Source organism: Erpetoichthys calabaricus, chromosome 3 (assembly GCF_900747795.2).
Source record: "Erpetoichthys calabaricus chromosome 3, fErpCal1.3, whole genome shotgun sequence".
Lineage (NCBI taxonomy): Eukaryota > Metazoa > Chordata > Cladistia > Polypteriformes > Polypteridae > Erpetoichthys > Erpetoichthys calabaricus.
The window spans coordinates 41439826-41460597 of record NC_041396.2 but is presented as its reverse complement, the minus strand read 5'-3'; the positions used below and the strand labels follow the sequence as shown (position 1 = coordinate 41460597).

Genomic DNA, 20772 nt, shown 5'->3' with positions numbered 1-20772 from the left:
TAACACATTTGCAAGTAATGCTGACTTTCTTATGTGACCTAGTGGTTAATTGGATAGGTGGTTGCCCTTCATTTTCCACTAGGGTTATGGCAAACACAACTTTTAAAAATCACTTACCAAGCAAAAAGGCAATATTTTTGAAAACACAGTTTAGTTTATATTATATTTTGAATTTGCAGCTGGTGTCATTGATTGATAACTAGTTTGTTAGTAGCTAACTCCGCTTACCTCTCAAAGACAGATAATAGAATAAATTCAAAAATAGCATTCCTTCTGTACCTCTCCTTGGTATCTCTGTGTGTCTCTCCTATCTCAATCATGTTCGCATAAAGGCTACAGTATTTCTTAGACTCCATCATTTTGAGGCATCCTGCTTGCTTCCTGTCTGCTTTTTAACTACCACCCATAGTAGACCTCCCCACCCCACACACTATTACTTATTGTAAAAACATCATTCATATTGTTGCGAATACTTTCCATCTTTGAATGAGATTTGGGTTGTGCCTTGTTAATATTTAGCAACCCAAACATTGCTTGGTAAGGTCTTGTTTGTTTTCTTTGTAGTGCTCCATTTTGACTCCATTTTTATGAAAATACAAAACATTGTCCTAATCAGGATTTAAACTTTGTACACCTAAACTATCATATCATCATATTCACCACAGAGCAACCACAAGTAGACTGAGTCTGCAGGACTAGAATAGGGCTGTTAGTATAGTTGCTATTTGAATTTAATTCAGATTTATTGGAAAAAAAGTCTTATTCATGGTAAAAGATGACATTCAGTTACAAAAGTGTGGTGGTTTTGGCCTTTAGTTACTCCATACTTACTGTGCAAAACTGCAGTATTTGTCAGATTTGTTTTTGCACTTCACTTCCACAATCAGCCTTTTTGTTATTTTGAATGGTTACTTTGTTGTCCTTATTAGTAAAACTTACTGCTAGAACCTCTCATTACATAGATTTTTTTTCAATCCCTCAAGTGTACTTGGACCAGTTTTTCTAAATGCTTTTCTGGTGCCCTGAAAATAAAATGTCTCTGTCCCATTCACTCATATACCTGAGATCTCTAACTATTGTTAAATGCTAAGACCTTCATCAAATAATGATCTAAGACCTTCTGTAAATAAAGATCTATCTATCTATCTATCTATCTATCTATCTATCTATCTATCTATCTATCTATCTATCTATCTATCTATCTATCTATCTATCTATCTATCATTAAAGCATATGGAAAGTAACCTTTATAATTTTGACTTTACTTTCATTTCAATTGTTATAATATCCACACTGTAAAGAGCCAAAATGCTGTGTCCTATGATTAGCTTCTGTCTTATGTGGCATGTATAACGCATCATGCCTCAAACAACGTGGTGTAATTAAAAATATTAAGGCCACCTGTATTAAAATATTGCCATAACTTTAAAGGAAAAAAAAAAAGTAGACAGATTTTTTGGACCCTGACTTGATAGCCACACAGTAGCCACTTGTCCGGGTGAGTTAATTGATGCTGATAGGCTTTTTATTGTGCCCATTGTACACCCACCCCCCAGAATAACAAAATAAGCCTGCCTTCAACCTGCCCGATTCTTGCATGCTCTTTTACTTTGCTCACTATTCTCTCTCTAGCTTGGTCTTACTAACTGACTCAGATTTGTCAGGGAAATGAGCCATAAAGGCAGCCAAAAAAGGGATCTTCACCCTTTATAAGACACATGTAAGGGGTTCTTAAAGGTGCGTTCTTCAAGGTGGCTCTACAAATCACAAAGTGCTTATGACAATGTTGCTTGGGTCTTGTAGCACTCAGCTGATGTCTCATGTGTATGTGTAATATACAGTATATAAACTGCTCAAAAAAATTAAAGGAACGCTTGGAAACAACATCAGATCTCAATGGGAAAAAAATTATGCTGGATATCTCTACTGATATGGACTGGGTAATGTGTTAGGAATGAAAGGATGCCACATTGTTTTGATGGAAGTGAAAATTATTAACTTACAGAGGGCTGAATTCAAAGACGCCCTGAAAAATCAAAGTGATATAATGATGCAGCAGGCTATTCCATTGCAGCAACTCAAAATCGTACTCAGTATTTTATATGGCCCCCACATCCTTGTGTGCATGCCTGATAACGTCGCCTGATAATGTCCTAATGAGACAATTGATGATGACCTGGGGGATCTCCTCCCAGATCTGGACCAGGGCATCACTGAGCTCCTGGACAGTCTGAGGTGCAACCTGGTGGCGTCAGATGGACCGAAACATAATGTCCCAATAGGTCAGGAGAGTGTGGGGGCCAGTCAATGGCATCAGTTCCTTCATCCTTCAGGAACTGCCTGCATACTCTTGCCACATGAGGCCGGGCATTGTTGTGCACCTGGAGGAACCCAGGACCCACTGGACCAGCATAGGTTCTGACAATGGGTCCAAGGATTTCATCCCGATACCTAATGGCAGTCACGATCTCCATTGTCTAGCCTGTAGAGGTCTGTGCGTCCCTCCATGGATATGCCTCCCAAGACTATCACTGACCCACCACCAAACTGGTCATGCTGAACGATGTTACAGGCAGCATAACATTCCCCACGGCTTCACCAGACCCTTTCATGTCTGTCACATGTGCTCAGGGTGAACCTGTTCTCATTTGTGAAAAGCACAGGGTGCCAGTGGTGGACCTGCCAATTCTGGTATTCTCTGGAAAATGCCAATCGGGCTCCACGGTGCCGGACACTGAGCACAGGGCCCACTAGAGGACGTTAGACCCTCAGGCCACCCTCGTGAAGTCTGTTTCTGATTGTTTGGTCAGAGACATTCACACCAGTGGGCTGCTGGAGGTCATTTTGTAGGGCTCTGGCAGTGCTCATCCTGTTCCTCTTTGCCCAAAGGAGCAGATACCGGTCTTGTAAATGGATTACGGACCTTGTAAGGCCCTGCCCAGCTCTCCTAGAGTAACTGCCTGGCTCCTGGAATCTCCTCCATGCCCTTGAGACTGCGCTGGGAGACACAGCAAACCTTCTGGCAATGGCACATATTGATGTGCCATCCTGGAGAAGTTGGATAACCTGTGCAATCTCTGTAGGGTCCAGGTATCGCCTCATGCTACCAGTAGAGACACAAATGCAAAACTAGTGAAAGAACAGTCAGAAAAGATGAGGAGGGAAAAATGTCAGTGGCCTCCACCTGTTAAACCATTCCTGTTTTGGGGGTCGTCTCATTGTTGCCCCTCTAGTGCACCTGTTGTTAATTTCATTAACACCAAAGCAGCTGAAACTGATTAACAACCCCCTCTGCTACTTAACTGACCAGATCAATAGCCCAGAAGTTTCATTGACTTGATGCTATACTCTGATTAAACAGTGTTCCTTTAATTTTTTGAGCAGTATATATATATATATATATATATATATATATATATATATATATATATATATATATATATATATATATATATATATACACACACACACACAAGGTCTTTCCGAAAAGTATCCAGCCATGTAATATATGAAAAGCAGATTAAGATACAAGATACAAGAAACATTGTACATAGGATAACGACACCTCAGTCCCCTTCAAAGCAGGCACCTTGGGACCTCACCCAGTTCTCCCAATGTATCTTGCACTGTTCAAAACACTCTGCAAAAGTCCTTTGTTTAAACCGCTATCAGCTGTTTCGCCATGTTTTCCTGAATCTTATCATCAGTCTATAATCTCTTTCCTTTCAAAGGGGATTTTAATTTCAGGAAAAGCTAGAAGTTGCAGGGTACCAAATCTAGGCTGTAGGGGGCAATCATCTTTGAAGCATTTGTGCCACACATTTATTTGTGCTGCACTCATTGCATCATCCCTGAAAGCCTTCTGATTTATCTGAATAGTTTCTGTGGACAAATGTTCAAGCTTAACACAAAATTTGATGCAAATTCATCACTTTATTCGGTCATTTTAAATATGACAGCCGCACAGTACACATGCTCACTCAATGGTCTTTAATGCCCAGACTTACTAGTCCTGTGAAGTCGCTGTTGTTCACACATGCACATTCCAGTTCTCTCTCCTTGGCTGCCAGGTTACATTGATATCACACAAATCATTCTTATTATATCCAGATTATAAAAAGATAAAAGAGATACCCAGTTGTTTATTTTTTGCAGAATGAAATCATTTGAGTAATATGTTAAACCTGACTCACATTAGGAAAGTGTTGTCTGCTAAATTCATGTTGGTTGATGGGGGTAGGATGGGTAGGTTTATTTTGTAATCTTTAGCATACTTGTTTGGCATTTTGAGGATGGCGTCTGTCAGCTAGCTTTATTGACATTACCTGCCAGTGCCAGAGATATTAGAGAAACTATATAGGTTTTAGTTTTAAGTGAAGCATTTCTTGTGCCTAAACTCTGTTGATAAAATACTAAGAATAAAATTGAGTTTGCCTGTATTTAATAATACATAGGGACTTTTTACCATCTGTGGACAGAATGCCACTTCATTGCAGGGCAGCACTATTACATGTAATTTTTTAATTCATTCTTTTTGCACTGTAGGTATTGTACAGTAAAGCTGAAGAAAGGTATAAGATTTGAAGTCTATCCGTTATTTTACATGAGAGAATTCAAACAACAGAGAAGATTGGGGGTGTTCTTTTAGATATCAAACAGAGATCACTACACCAAGAAACCAAAGTTTCAAAGAAAGGAATTTAACTTTTTAGACAGCTGTACACTTTGGCTTTAGCTCCCTAGCTCTGATTATGTCATTTTTCCAGAGGCTGCAAGGAACAATAAACTTTGGTCCCTTGAAATCCAGAGTAAATCCCAGGACCGGCACCAGTGGAATTTCACCCTTTTTTTCCAATGAATGAAAAGTCCCATTATGGCAAACCAGCCAACCATATATGTTTTTCTGACTAGTCATGCTTACAGAGCAAAAGGCATGGGACCAATTCTGATTCATTCATTATCCTTCAAGCTTTAGATTCTCTTTATTGGCCGGCAAGAGGAGGAGCCAGCAAATCTGATCCCCAGTCTTTATTTAAAACAAGAAAAGGAAGGAAAAGTATTACTGTATATATAATTTAATAATACGAATATAACTCACTGATTGGTTGGGAGGTTTTGATATCTGATTTGTTAAGCATTCTTGGAAACCTGCATGTCTTCCAGCTGTTGCCAGAGGCAGTATCATAAAATTAGAAACTGGGCACAGCATCAAGACTTGGAGGCATGCCACATGAAAAATGGGCCCTTGGGCCTGTTGTTATGAAATACCTGAAATTAGACAGCTGGCAAAAGAGAAGGGTAAACCTCTGTATTTGCCCTTCTTCTGATAATAAAATCTTTTATGTATTGATACAGACACATCAGATGCATTTTTCTGAACATTGTGAACAAAAGGAACCACTAACATTTACATTCTTTGTGCCGGTTTTCAAAAGTCAAAATTTAAAATTGAGGCAGCCATTATATTGCTTAATTAGTTAATCAAGGGTTATACTGTACTTTTCATACAAAACAATGCTCACCTACACTTGGCATGAACAGTGCATCACAGTTTTAATAGAGAATGTGTTGTAGCTGAAATGCAGACAGATGAAGCAATGTACTAATATTTGGACAATGAGTCACTCTTGGCAAATGAACATGCAGGTTTGCATCTATATCAATATCTGGCCACCTGGTGTCACTTGGTTTTCCATACAAGGAATTTCTGCTTCATTTTGTTACCTGACATCAATTGTTAATATCCCCTCATATTTATTCACTTGTTGCCATCATTACATACTGTAGTTATAAATTTGACAACCTTCAAAATCTAAATTGTCTTCATCTATTATGGGTTTTGTGAAAGCCAGATAGATCATTTTACAGGAGTGACTACTTTCACAATTTAGGTGGAAATGATCTGTCTTAATTCTGGCAGTTGCCAATTCTGTAAAGTACAACTTCTATTTTAAATTAAGTGGACATTTCAGTTGATGATATTACAAACCACCCCCTCAACTACATTTGAACAGCCTACCAATTATGTAAGGAAGCCAGAATTTACCCAAGGTGCAGGATCACTGGACTTGGATATGACTTGGTTCTGTCTCAGAGCTCACACAACACACACTCATCTGTAGCCCATTTATTATTATTACTACAAGCACCATGCAGACAAGACCACAAACAGAACTGCTCATGTAGTGTTATACATAAGGTGACAAGCACAAGGAGTAAAAGGATCCAACGCACTGGATTTTTGCCAGTAAATCCCTGGGCGATATTATTTTCCCTCTCCCTGCTGTTAGAGATTCAGAAGACACAATCAAAAAAACAAACCTGCAGGATCTCTTTGATCTATTCTCTGGCTGTCCTTCTACTCTCCTACCACTCTTGTCTTTCTCCATGGAGATCATTCTCTGTCTTTTTACTCTCATTTCCCTTTTTATGCATGCCCAGTTGCCCTTGTAGTCCAGTCACTGACCTTATCCATGGACAATGAGTTCAACTAACTGCACACCTTACATTATATACTATACTTAAAAATGGCCTGCTTGTTATGAAAAACATTTGTGGAGTGCTAATTTTGAAATCACTCAGTTTCTGGGCATGTAGTTTTGCTTGTTTACATTTTTTATACTTCGACGTCTGAATAACAATGCAACAAAAAGAGAAAATATTTTAATTTCTTGAGGGGTGTTACTCTTGCAAAGAGACTCATCAGCCTGAATTTTCAAAAGGGTGGACTTAGGGTTTAAAGGAACCAAGATCTTATAGGAATAGCAACACAAAAGGGGAATGGCTGTTGTACAGGGAATTGGGTGGATCATGGTGCACAGATACAGAAACCGTATTTGATTTATGTACTGTATATATAAGCCTGTTGCTTTGATTTATTATGAAGGCATTGTGTGTTTGATCTTAATCTTTTATAAAAAAATCAATATGTTCTTGTGCTCTTAATGTTAATCATAAGCAAGTAAATGCAAGCTGTTGCTTTCCATTTTGTTTTTGTCTTCCCCCCAGGTGTTTTGGACTAGCAACTTTAGTTATAGTAAAGCTATGTCAAGATGGGGAAGCTAATTTCTCTGTTTAAGTCAAGCAGGAATGCTTGGAAATTTATATTACAAAAAAAAAAACACTCAACAGTTGTCCCCTGATTCTGTGAGGCAGTAGTGCTAACCACTGCACAACTTTGGTGCTTTTTATCAAATATGAAAATGATTTACCTGTATATTTCTTGGGTACAGTATGTGTGTTTTCATTCTTTTACTATTTATATATTGCATTATTCATTATAATTTGAGGAAATAGTGCAAAATGAAAATAAACTAAAATAAATACCTAAGTAAAAGTAACAGGCCCATTGCTTCTTATCAGTAAAAGCCTTTAGACACAAAAAGAACCATATGTATTTGCACACCTAACAATTTCTAGCCTTTACCTGGGATTAGAGCTTCATGTATGAATGATGTTGACCTCTGAAATTGTCTAGTATGCAATAGAACTAGTATTGCCACATGCCTGTATGTATAAATATGCAATGAGGTTCAAACAGATTGAACCTTTCTATACTGGGTTTGAGGCTGTGGGGATTTAAAATAAAGTTTAGCAACATGTCTAAGACTCTGCTATTTTCCCCTGGCTATTATTGTTCAAAGTTTAGTTTATCTCCTGTCCCTTTTTAATTTCCAGAGATACAAAATAAGTCTGCTTTCTTTTACTGTTCCTATTCAATCTGTCTTTTGAGCCCCTTGCCATCTCTCCATGCAAACTGAAAAAATAACCACTATAATGCTTATGGCATTCTCATTAAAATTTCTTTACATGCTGATGACATTCTGTTCTTTCTTGGTAACACCTCTTTAGATTTCCCTAATATTCTTAATCTGTTCAGTTCATATGAAGCTGATAAAGGACATTGTCACCTCTAACTATTGTTTCTTCTTTAAGAACATTAAAGAATCTTCTCTAGGTTTTGTATTCTGCTTTCTTTTTGCTCCTGGTTGGTTGTCATTAAATGAGTATTTTCCCTACATAAATAGTACTAATTACACTAGCGGTCAAAAATTTTAGAACTCCTCAGTTTTTCCAGTTTTTCTTCAAATGTATTCAGCTGAAATGCAATGAATGACCTAAAATTGTAAAAAGGTAAGCAGCAAACTGCCAAAGGTTTAATTTTAAAGTTTAGGTTAGCACGCAACTGAAAAAAGGAAATATCAGAATATTACAAATAACCTTCCTCAGGAAACAACTAATAGGTTACAACCTACAGATGTTCTGCAGCAATTAATGTAAATTAAGCCTTGCAAGCTGAAGCAAACAATTTGCACAGTTGTCCCAACTTCTGTTGATTACTTAAAAATCCTTTAACTTTAGTTGAGTTCAGTCCATACAAAATTTGGAGTTTTGTTGTTCTTTTTCTTTCCTCCTGGCACTGACTCCCTTCTTTTTCATCAGCTCTTTTCTCCTGAAAGAAAGCCTGTTGCCACTCTCTACTGACACATTTTATAAAGCAAAGCCATTTCTCTCTACCCAATGTGGCAGTGGGACATTCCTTCTGAAAATTCTTATCCTGGTATTTTTTAAACACCCTCTCATCCAAAAATCTGAGTCATCAACACACACAATTTAAATTTGTGTTTGTCTGTATTTCATTTTTCTATTAGCCTGTCAAATGATTAGTTATACTTGTAATGCAATGTAAATGCCCCTGAAACTTTCTTTCATGTGTTTTGTCCTTCGGTCCATTTGTTTTGTCCATTCATTAATAATTCACACTTAGTAATACTTTTCATTAATATGTCCTCGTCTCCTCATACCTTACATTTTGTTGTAGACTTGTGTTCTCTCTTGGTCTTTCACAGCAGAGGATTCTTTATTTAAGCACCAGTTACTGGCAGTCTCGCACTAGCATGTCACTGGAAAGTCCCAAACAATTTTTCCTTTGATTCTTGGAAATCCTCCTGAGCACTGAAGAGTTCCATGTCATCCAGCCCAAATATTGAGAATTGTATCTCAATTACTAAAATTAGTGAGTAACTGGATATCTAGTGGACCAGTAAGAAAGAGCTTGCTCTTACCATTAGCCTTTCATATTTGTCACCTCTTTTCATTCCTCTTGGCTTGGTGTTGGACTGCTACAGTTTGTCAATACTGCATAGGCTCCAATTAACCCTTTATAATCTTGCAACTTTCTCACAGGGCATGTTTGTGTGTAGGTGGATGTCAGTTGTCTGTCTTTTTACTTATTTAATCTCGAAAATTATCATTACATTTTCCCTGTTTTGTATTGTTCTTTCCTATAAACCTCTGAAGACGGATAACAAAAAAGGCTGAAAGGGAGCTCTCTCTGACAGTTTGTTAACCTAGTCTGGCAGAAATCATATAATTTTTTTAAGGCTTATTAGAAGTATAGTCTAAGTCATTTACAAATGTCTGTTGCTGAATCAAATGTTACATCAGTCACCAAAGCCAGAAATTAAACCTAAATTGTTTGTTTGATCACAGGTCTCTTACAAACTCCTTTATTTTAATGTAGTTGACACATTTTTTAATGCTTGTGGCCATACTTAATACTATGAATATTATGATGTCAAGTGTCACATAACACAAATGTCATGTACAGAGTAGTTCATGGTATCCCCAAAATAACAGCATCCATGAAAAACACACCAAATAGCAACAAGATGTTGATAAAAAAAATGTAAACAGTCATTAAAAAAGTTAATAACATGTTGTAACAATAAACAAACATTAGCAAGCTATTCTTAACATGTTTCTGACAATATATACTGTAATATTTTAGCAACATTTTAACACTATACAAAACTTTCAATTTAGCTCCCTTTCACTTTGGCTTATTTAATTTGTTTGTTTATACCAACCAATCTGCTGATAGAGTCCAAACTATAAAATAAACTTATCTTTAATTTCGTCCACAGGATGCCCCACGAAAAACAATAATCATGGTGCACTCTGTCCATCTTTCTTAGAGACTTTGCCATCTTTTGATCCTATTCCATTCCTTTCAGTTCCATTCCTGTTTACTTCCAGTTTTTGATCCCCTTTGTCTGTTTTCAATTCATAATGGCTGTGTCCCATCCATCCAACCTGAGTCTTTCCACAGATATATATACATACAGAATTGTGTGTGTGTGTATACATCATTATACTGTATTTATGCGTGTGTTTATAAATTAATATAATGTGCATACTTTTTTCTGACTCAGTTTTCATGTTGTAGTTTAAAAAAATATATGAATAATCTGTTATATAGCAAAATATATTTCAGTTTCTGCAAGGACCTTGAAGCCAGTGTTAATGACTGGTAACAATCCTAAGCTAAACAAGGTAACCTGTTTGACCAGTGTGAAATAGGGATTTTTTAGGCCAAAATTATATCCCATGGGGGGCCGGTGTTAGCCTTTTTGTATTGACAACATACACTAGTCTGATTCTTCGTGTTCCTTCCTACTTAGCCTCATGTTTTTGTCTTTCGTTTGTAGCTATGTGCCCCTCAGACCTACAGCAGCTCTGGAAAGATGTAGCCAATGCACAGAATGTTGATGAAAACATGAAACATGAAGGCCTCGATCTGACAACCAATAGCTCCAACTCTACCTCTTATTCGGCCAGCAAGGTCTCACCTCAGATAACTCACCATTCTTTGCCAAATGGACAGAGCTCATTACACACTCCAAAGAGAGAGAGGTGAGTTCAGAACTGTTTTCAAAATTCACTCTGGAGGTATATAAAATATTTAAGACCTAGGTAAAATGACTGATGTTCTATACTTGATGTCTTTATCTTTCCCTTTCTGCCCATTTCAAAGCTGACACTGCATGGAGTAAATATTTATTTTTTCCGCTGTTAGTCTCTGTTACTTTGCCTTAACCTTCCCAAACTTTCTTCTGTCTGTTTATCTGTGTGTTTTGGTAATCTTTCCTTTTCTCTATTTGTCTGTCCTAAATTTTCCAGTATCTGTTCTGTTGTGTAATTTGTCCATCCGCCCATAACAATCTAACAGTCCTATGTATGATATCTATCCTGATCATTCTGTTCTGTTCTACCCAGAATTACCATTTTTTTCTAACTTGAGCATTCCATATACATTGCATCTGAGTGTTCCCATTCCTACTTACCTCTGCGTATCTCTAATTTAACCTTATAGCTTCTACCTTTAAATGTCTGGGACTGTGTTAGTTACTGGCATAATCGGCAAACTTTGGCTCCATCACCCCGTGCTAGTTTGATGAACTTGTGTCTGACTCAAACAGTGACTTCTCTTGAAGTGCCCGTGCTGCCCCATCTCCAGCAGTTTTCCTTATATTGTTTTGCTTACAATTTATTTTAATCTCTGCAGCTCTTCTCACGAGGAGCACACTGCTTCTCATCCTCTGTACGGACACGGCGAGTGCAAATGGCCCGGCTGCGAAGCGCTGTGTGAAGACATGGGACAGTTTATCAAGTATGTAGCCATGCTTTGCTATGCGTTCAGTAGTTTCTTATAAAATCTATCTTGATTCCCTCTCTTATACTGAAGAATAAAGAATATTGAAAGATCACAACTACTGTGATAAAAAAAATTTACATGCAAGGAGGGACCCAAAAATTTCTAGAATTGTTAAAAAACAAAAAAAAACAACTTTATTATAAAACTTAGAGCTACAGCAATTCTCTTTTAGTCACCTTAGTCACCTTCAAAATGTTCATCTTGAAATACAATACACTTGTTCAGTATTTCTTCCATTCCTGGAAACATTTCTTGTACTCTTTTTATGTCTTAGAGCCCACATTAGCAAATTTTCTTTGCTTCAGTATCAATTTAAATTTCAGGAAAAAAGGAGTCACAGTAAGCAAGTTCTAGTGAATTTGGGAGCACAAAGCTACAACTGTATTGTTTTTGGTCAAGAACACTTTGACTAACAATGTTGTGTGTGCAGGTGCATTTTCATGGTGCAAAATGCAGTTTTGTGTGCGCCACTTCTCCAGATGTCTTTTTCTGATACTTTCCCGTAGACACCTCAGGATTTCCATTTAATGTCACTGATTAACAGTCTGTTCACAGAGAAAAAACTCATTATGAAGAAGTCTATCAATGTCAAAAAATGCAATCATCATTGTCTCTTGAAAATCTGCCATGGTGGCTTGGGAAAAAAAATCCTAGGAAACACTTGCATGAATGCAGAATAATTTTTGGGTCTCCCCTCGTATATAGTATATGGAGTTATACTAGCAGATTAGTACGTAAGATGGAAGGAAGGCAGTAAGATTACCTGCATCTTAGACAAGAAAATCTTCCAGACTGCTAAGGAAAATTCAGTTACAGGGAGCTGTGGCCTGAAATGTGCCTACTCTAAAGTTATTTTTGTTTTTCAGCTTTTATTCTTTATTATTTATTAACATTTAGGTCATCCAATTGATTGTCATACAATTGTTTGAATTTGAATTTGAACTTTTTGCCCAGGCATCTAATTCAGTGTATTTCCTTGCAGTAGGAGTCTGTCTTACTTTTCTGGAATTCATCAATGCAGCTTCAGTCCCACCAAAAGGGATAAACTTGAGCATATCCCTAGTGGTTTAATGGAGACAACCTGATGCTATTGTTTCCAGACACTGCTTATTAATTCTCTGGGCCTGTCAATGACTGATTAGCCCTCCATACCATCACTAGTCTCTCTCTGTCCGTCCCCCTCTCTGTCTTTATTTTTCTTTTTCTTTCTCTTTCTCTTATGTGCTCCCTCTCTCTCTCTCTCTCTTTTCCATCTCGTTGCACTGCAGCAAAGGGTCAAGCAAATTGTTTTCATGCTTCATCAGTGGTTTACTTAATTAGCTCATTTACAATTAGATCTTCTTTGTTTCTGGGATGCTAGCAAAGACATCAAAAAGAGGCAGATTCTTTTTCTTTCCTTTTTTTGTGTGTTTGCCAGTTAGAGTCTTTAGGGAGATGAAGGACCATGGGGGTGGGGGGTTTGAGCTAGCTTTTGCAATGTTAAAGGGGTAGAAAAAGATCTAAGAACACAAAAGATGTAAACATGGTATTGTCTTTTTGTGTTAAAATAATTAGACTTCAGAATAGCTGTTTGACGGAGTGGGTTGTCACATGCTGTTGACTCATAGCTTGGGCTCCTGAGACATCTGAGGAAAGGCCAATAATTTCAAAGCCCCTCACCCCAGTGACTTGGCTGCTCCCTTCCCTTCCCCCATTCCCTGCCCCGTTACTCAATGGGTTTTTTGTTCTCTTTTTCAAAAGCTTGCAGTCACTCACTGTTCACCTGGGGAGGGGAAGGCTAGTCCTCCTGGTTTCCGTTTTGTTTTTCTTTTTTTTCTTTTTTTTGCACAAGTTTGTCTGTTCTATGGGACTCATTTTTATTTGCTTCATGTACCTCAAGCTGGGTTTATATAAGAGCTCAAGGATGTTAATATCTACACTGCAGTGCCTCTGGCTTCTGTTAATTATTGTGGGTTTTGTTTCAGCGAGAGAACGAAAGCTTAAATGTGTGTGTGTTTTTAGCACATTTTCCCAAACTGAATCATAGCATCCATATTGCTGAATCTTGTGTTAAAATGTGACATTGAACTAACAATGATACTGTATGTTAGCTAAAGTATGTCTAGGGGTGAGTTTGACACAGATTTGCTGTAATAAATTCTTTAACACTCTGCAGGCAGTAAATCATTAAGTTGAAAATCAGTTGTTCCAGTAAACTTTGGGCATCACCAATTAGGCTCAGTGTCCTGCTATGAAAAGAGGAGTAGTGAGTGGTTCTACATGGACCTTTTATAACAGACAGTAAAGTCATAGCCAGCTCTTTACTTAAAATACTAGCTGTCTGGTGGCAGTGCATGCAGAGACCTTCCAAATTGCACTTATCTGTATGCTGCCGTGTGGAAAACCAACAATAATATACAGGCTGTGTTTAATCAGACAAGTCAGTTTGGGGCCTCTTAACCCATCTTTTCATATATATATTTTACGCACATACGTCCACCTTATGAGTGACCTGTGAACTTTCCAGAAAACAATTCTATGGTTTTGCTTTAGTATTTAAGTTTGAAGCAACAGAATGGTAAAGATAGAGCCAGTATGGGAGCACAGTTGTACTTACTTACTAAGACTAGCTATGAGGATATCTTATGCAAAAGGCCATATATGATGTTCAGAGATAATTTTAATTACTTTGTTCTCACTGTTGGTGTGGTTGGAGTGACAATAAGGAACTGATTTTTTTGTGATGCTTTGGAGGCATACCAAAACATCCGCAGCAGAAATGTAGGTGAAATTTTGCTTCTCCGAGTAAACAGTATGGATTTGCTGTTTCTGAACATGAGTGTGAAGACTATTGAAACAAACATTTTGTGTGGGTGCTATGGAAATGGCAGGTTACCTGCATTATGTGTAAAAACTTACATCCATAGTGTTAGGTGCCATCAGAAACTTGGCTCACCAAACAAGAAAGAGATGGGACTTGTGAACACATCAACATGATTTTTTTTGCATATCATTTAAACGGCTTTCTAATGTGAAAAAATAACCAACAATTTAAAGGAGAGAACACACTGCATTATTCAAACGCTGGACTCTGTAGCTGTGTTGTTGCCTTATAAAACACTGTGCTGCCCTATTTTTGCACATACATTTGCTTTTCCCACCAGAACTTTTCTTTTCTTTACAATAGGGGCATCATGATGACCAAGCCACTTCTCCAAATATGGATGGCTTCTTTTCCACAAAATTATACAGGAAAAAGTAGGGTGAAATGACACCTTTTATTGGCTAACTAAATAGTTTACAAATGCAAGCTTTCGAGGCAGCTAAGGCCCCTTCATCAGGCAAGGTGTAACAAAGAAACTGAAAAATACTCTAGCTTATATTGGGACAGCAAAGTGATTTTTTCTTTCATCTTAACCTTTTTGTTCAAATGTTAGCAAAATGAATACACCTGAGATGCCTCGAAAGCTTGCATTTGTAATCTATTTAGTTAGCCAATAAAAGGTGTAATTTCATCCTACTTTTTCCTGTGTCAGTCTATGGCTAACACGGTACAACACTCTACTGCCACAAAATTATATATACACACACAGTTACTTTGATGTCTTTTTCAGATTTAACATCTTCAACCAGAGACTGAAGGGCAGCCACATCCTAATTGGGGTTAAATCTTGTTATTCGTGGCATAAGATCTGCCTTCTTTTTTAAAATTATTGTGTCAACCTCTAACAGTGTAGTTAGTTCAGAACTTTTCATAGCTCATTGCTGGCTTACACTGTCTAGGCTTGACTAGCAACAGTATCAAAATGGAGGTGTGATCATGAAACTCAAAAAAATATTGCTGCTGGTTATTCTACCATGAATAAGGTATGTACATATGATAAAGGAAGTTACCTTATTTCCTACCTGAAGTCAATTTAAAAGGATCTGATGAATACAAATTCCTCCAGGCTTACTCAGTGAGCAGTGCCACCACAGGCCATTTCTAACCATCTGGTTATTAAATTGCAGCACAATATATATTACAGTTGTGCTTTGTTACATTTACCATTTTTAGTAGCCAGTTAAATTAGTAGATGAAGTTTATCTGTACACAAAAGTTATTATCTAAAAAAACTGGCAATTTCAAGCAAGTATGAGTCCACTCCTTGGCCTGTGTTTAAAAAAAAATCTAAAAAAATGGCTGTGTCAGAGATGCAGTATTCCATAAAAGCCTTTAGTAAGTCATTCTGATGTAAATACAAGGTCGCTAATGGTCAGTCTCTGGCAGCTTGTATAAGACCTTTCATAAACTATTGTGAAAATGTGTTTGTTTGTTCTGCAAGGTTATCTGTTTGATAAATACTAGGAATGCAATAGCACCTTGTGTTTGGAGTGCATAGTTCAGAAATATTTCTGGCTGGAAAGTATAAGTCATAGGGCAAACAAAGCACATTGACCTCCGCTGCTTACTGGCCAGTGTTATTTTCAAAAGAAGTCTGTTAGATCTTGACCTTTTATTCAAATTTCTTCTCCTTAATTCAAGCCTAGTATATACTGTGTGAGTGCCTTGTGTGAAAAAATTGTGAATCTAGTTAATTAAATAATCCTTCTGATAAATTTCAACAAACAAATTTCACTTAATACCTGGCATATCTGGATGGTAAAGTGTCAGGTTCAATGTGTGAAAGAGACTGATAGTAACATTGCTTGTCAGCAACCACGTGAATTGAGACCAGAAAATAATGTTAAGAGTGCAATAAAATGACAAGAAAAGTCATGATATAAAATATTTTAACTTTCTGTGAAAGTCTACCAAGCTATAGAGTGGTTGTGTACTGGTGTCAGGATCTGAGTTGGTTCCATCCATGTGCCTGATGCTGCCAGGATTGAAAGCAGTACCATTCAGAACGCAAATGGTTAGGTGGAAAGTAATAGTACCATACCAATACATAAGCTACAAGGTAATCAGAATGTTACTTAGTCAAAGTTGAATCAAACATTTCTGTGACAAAACTAATTTTCAGTCTTGGCCTTATTCATTGTAAGCTTTGAAGGGGTATGTTTAACTTTACCAAATTCTGTCTGTCGGAAAAGATTACTCTTCAAAAAGGCAAAAAATTGTCCTGGCCTTTTGAACAATGGCAGTGCTGCCAACATGCTTTGTAATGAAACCTGAGTGCATGGATGATTATTACAGTGTAATTATTGTTATATTGATTGTAGTCAATTGTGGGTAACATTAACAATTGCTTGTGGGCTGCTTATGTCCAGAGTAGTGTTATGTATCAAGTAATAAATAAAGCAGCATCAGGAAGAAAAACTTGTATTGACATTCTGGAATGTTATGTCCTAAAATGTCTTTTAAAAAGCAATAATATCACTGCTCACATCTTTAAAGATGTGCATGGGGAGGAGCCACATTGTAATGTTGCACATTTTTCACTTTGAGTTTATTCTTAATTGTTTTGGTTTCAGCAAACTCTTGAATTCAGTAAAGCCTTCCTGTAAACCATGTAAAGATCTTCTGATGGAGAAGCCTTGTTCAGTCTTCTGGATATTTTAAATGTTTACCGAGCCTTTAAAGCCATTTAAAGTTAATCAGAAGAATAAGTAGAAATGTTTTAGATTTAGTTTTTTTTAAAATATTATTATTAAAATAGTTTTAGATTTATTTTCTCAGGGATCCTCAGACCCTCTAAATGTTTATTTTCTCTGAATTGACTTACTCCTTTTTTTTTGTCCTCTGAATATTTGCATTTTTCTCATATGGAACACACTAAAATACAAAGGACTCCACTATTTATTTAATCTGCCTAATCAAGATTAGTGACAACCAAACCCTCCCGAATCTGCTGTTTGTATCAAATGCGCAGCACACTGGGTAATATTGTTAAAGGTGTAGATTCATTACACACAAGTCACATACAATTCCATACAAATAGACATTATTACCTTTAAGAGATGAATCACTGATGCATTTCAAGTTTCCTTCTATGTGCTTGCTTTGTGTTTAAAGGTATTCTCAATTTTTTTGCTAGGATCATTGTCCTTTTGGGGGCAGTGTTTTGGCTGTCCTATCCAACAGTGGCAAATGAGAGGTGGGGTGGGGGTTTGGATCAATGAGGTGGGTTCTTTTTTATTGTTTGGATGTTCTTCTTTTTAAGACTGCATATGCTGGGTTCAGGTATAAGTGTCTGTTAAAGTCGGTTTATTTAGAGATCCAAGATTCAGCCAGCTCTCTGTGACTCTTGGTATTAGCCCTGAATTTTACTTTCACAGTGCCCCAGTTAAACGTGTGTCCGATGGAACTTGCATGTGTGTAAATAGAAACTGTGAGTCTTTCCTTCTGACTGCATTGCGATGTGCCTATATATGTGTTTCAAGTGTTTTAGACGTTTGTCCCAAATATACTGCTGGGCATGCATTGCATGGAATGCTATAAATTGAGTTTCATACCTCTGTGGTTTTTTGCTTCTGGCATTGAAATGGACAGTCTGAAAAGTTTTTTCCTGTTTTGCGCTGTCTTGATCCAAGATCTGCACAGGATACGTGCTGTACTTTCTGTTTCTGACACGTCACAATGATAAGGGAGGGTATGGTAAGTGTGGTGAGGGACCAAGTTGGTATTGACTGTTTGCTAAGGTCTGGGACATCTCCTATATAGGCATTGTTTATTGCTAAGGTCTGGGACATCTCCTATATAGGCATTGTTTATAACCAGCACCTTCTGAACCCCACCTTATTAATCTACCCCGCCTTACAACCAACCCCCCCCCCCCCCCACTTCACTTGCTATATATTGCCTTTGATTCCTGTATGTGTAGTCATTTTCCTCTGATGAAGACACCTGGTAGGTTGTCAAGCTTAGAAATAAATTATTTTAAACTACGTGACTCATTTTCTCCCTTTGTGGATCTCTAGCTGTAAATATATATAAATATATACAGTGCATCTGGAAAGTATTCACAGTGCATCACTTTTTCCACATTTTGTTATGTTATAGCCTTATTCCAAAATGGATTAAATTCATTTTTTTCCTCAGAATTCTACACACAACACCCCATAATGACAACGTGAAAAAGGTTTACTTGAGATTTTTGCAATTTATTAAAAATAAAAAAAATTGAGAAAGCACGTGTACATAAGTATTCACAGCCTTTGCCATGAAGCTCAAAACTGAGCTCAGGTGCATCCTGTTTCCCCTGATCATCCTTGAGATGTTTCTGCAGCTTAATTGGAGTCCACCTGCCGTAAATTCAGTTGATTGGACTTGATGTGGAAAGGCACACACCTGTCTATATAAGGTCCCACAGTTGACAGTTCATGTCAGAGCACAAACCAAGCATGAAGTCAAAGGAATTGTCTGTAGACCTCCGAGACAGGATTGTCTCGAGGCACAAATCTGGGGAAGGTTACAGAAAAATTTCTGCTGCTTTGAAGGTCCCAATGAGCACAGTGGCCTCCATCATCCATAAGTGGAAGAAGTTCGAAACCACCAGGACTCTTCCTAGAGCTGGCTGGCCACCTAAACTGAGCGATCGGGGGAGAAGGGCCTTAGTCAGGGAGGTGACCAAGAACCCTATGGTCACTCTGTCAGAGCTCCAGAGGTCCTCTGTGGAGAGAGGAGAACCTTCCAGAAGGACAACCATCTCTGCAGCAATCCACCAATCAGGTCTGTATGGTAGAGTGGCCAGACGGAAGCCACTCCTTAGTAAAAGGCACATGGCAGCCCGCCTGGAGTTTGCCAAAAGGCACCTGAAGGACTCCCAGACCATGAGAAAGAAAATTCTCTGGTCTGATGAGACAAAGATTGAACTCTTAGGTGTGAATGCCAGGCGTCACATTTGGGGGAAACCTGGCACCATCCCTACAGTGAAGCATGGTGGTGGCAGCATCATGCTGTGTGGATGTTTTTCAGCGGCAGGAACTGGGAGACTAGTCAGGATAAAGGGAAAGATGACTGCAGCAATGTACAGAGACATCCTGGATGAAAACCTGCTCCAGAGCGCTCTTGACCTCAGACTGGGGCGAAGGTTTATCTTTCAGCAGGACAACGACCCTAAGCACACAGCCAAGATATCAAAGGGAGTGGCTTCAGGACAACTCTGTGAATGTCCTTGAGTGGCCCAGCCAGAGCCCAGACTTGAATCCAATTGAACATCTCTGGAGAGATCTTAAAATGGCTCTGCACCGACGCTTCCCATCCAACCTGATGGAGCTTGAGAGGTGCTGCAAAGAGGAATGGGCGAAAGTGGCCAAGGATAGGTGTGCCAAGCTTGTGGCATCATATTCAAAAAGACTTGAGGCTGTAATTGCTGCCAAAGGTGCATCGACAAAGTATTGAGCAAAGGCTGTGAATACTTGTGATTTCTCAGTTTTGTTATTTTTAATAAATTTGCAAAAACCTCAAGTAAACTTTTTTCACGTTGTCATTATGGGGTGTTGTGTGTAGAATTCTGAGGAAAAAAATGAATTTAATCCATTTTGGAATAAGGCTGTAACATAACAAAATGTGGAAAAAGTGATGCGCTGTGAATACTTTCCGGATGCACTGTATGTGTGTGTATATAATCAACAGTGAAAATATCTGTAATGGCAATTTACCTACATTGGTAGCCCATTTAATATTATCCAGATATATTAAGTCCTATCAAATTGTACCTTCTCAAGGACACATGGGGCTTTCCACTCCACCTTTACCTGCTGTGTAGTTTTTTTCTTTTTCTCAAGTGTTTTAATGTTAAATTTATTTTTTATTTGATAGTCTGGTTGCCCTCTGGGCCAGTCAGTTGAGAGGGTACTATCTAATAACTGACTGAATTAGATTGCTTATGGTATGCCCTTTGTAATGCAATATACTGACCCAGTTGAAGGGCCTTCTTTTAAATGATTGCTGCTCTCCTTCGCAGAGTTTGGCTTCTCTCTTCCCTGTCGCTCCTTTTTTCCTTTCTAATGCTCAATTTTCACTGGCATGCTAGAGTACATATGTTCGAATACTCAGACGCTTTGTTCATCCACTGTGGTTTTGACTATTTTAAATGCAGTTAATCCCCAACAGGGTGAAATAAACAGTGCCTCATTGTTGGATAGTGTGGAAAAAATGTTGCTACTGTTTATTATAAGCTATAAAGCTTGTGGTTTGCAGCTCTGTTGACAAAAAAGATTGGATGAGATCACTTTTTATCATTGTGCTTGTGCAGAAAAGCTATCTGTTCTGTCAGAGTTGGATGAGATCATTGTTATTGTTTAAAGTTTTTGATAGTGAATAAGCTCCAATTTTTAAAGATGCAGGATCTCCAGTTTCTCCTTGTTTA

At 37.9% G+C, this 20772-nt stretch overlaps 1 protein-coding gene across 2 annotated transcripts in view; it reads left to right on the top strand.

Moving 5' to 3' along the window:
• Positions 1–20772, top strand: part of foxp4 (forkhead box P4) — a 239519-nt gene that overhangs the window by 171819 nt on the left and 46928 nt on the right. For both annotated transcript variants that reach the window (XM_028796682.2, XM_028796680.2), the window contains exons 7-8: positions 10491–10695; positions 11348–11452. In XM_028796682.2, the coding sequence (XP_028652515.1) occupies positions 10491–10695; positions 11348–11452 (310 nt within the window). The remainder of the gene's footprint in view (positions 1–10490; positions 10696–11347; positions 11453–20772) is intronic.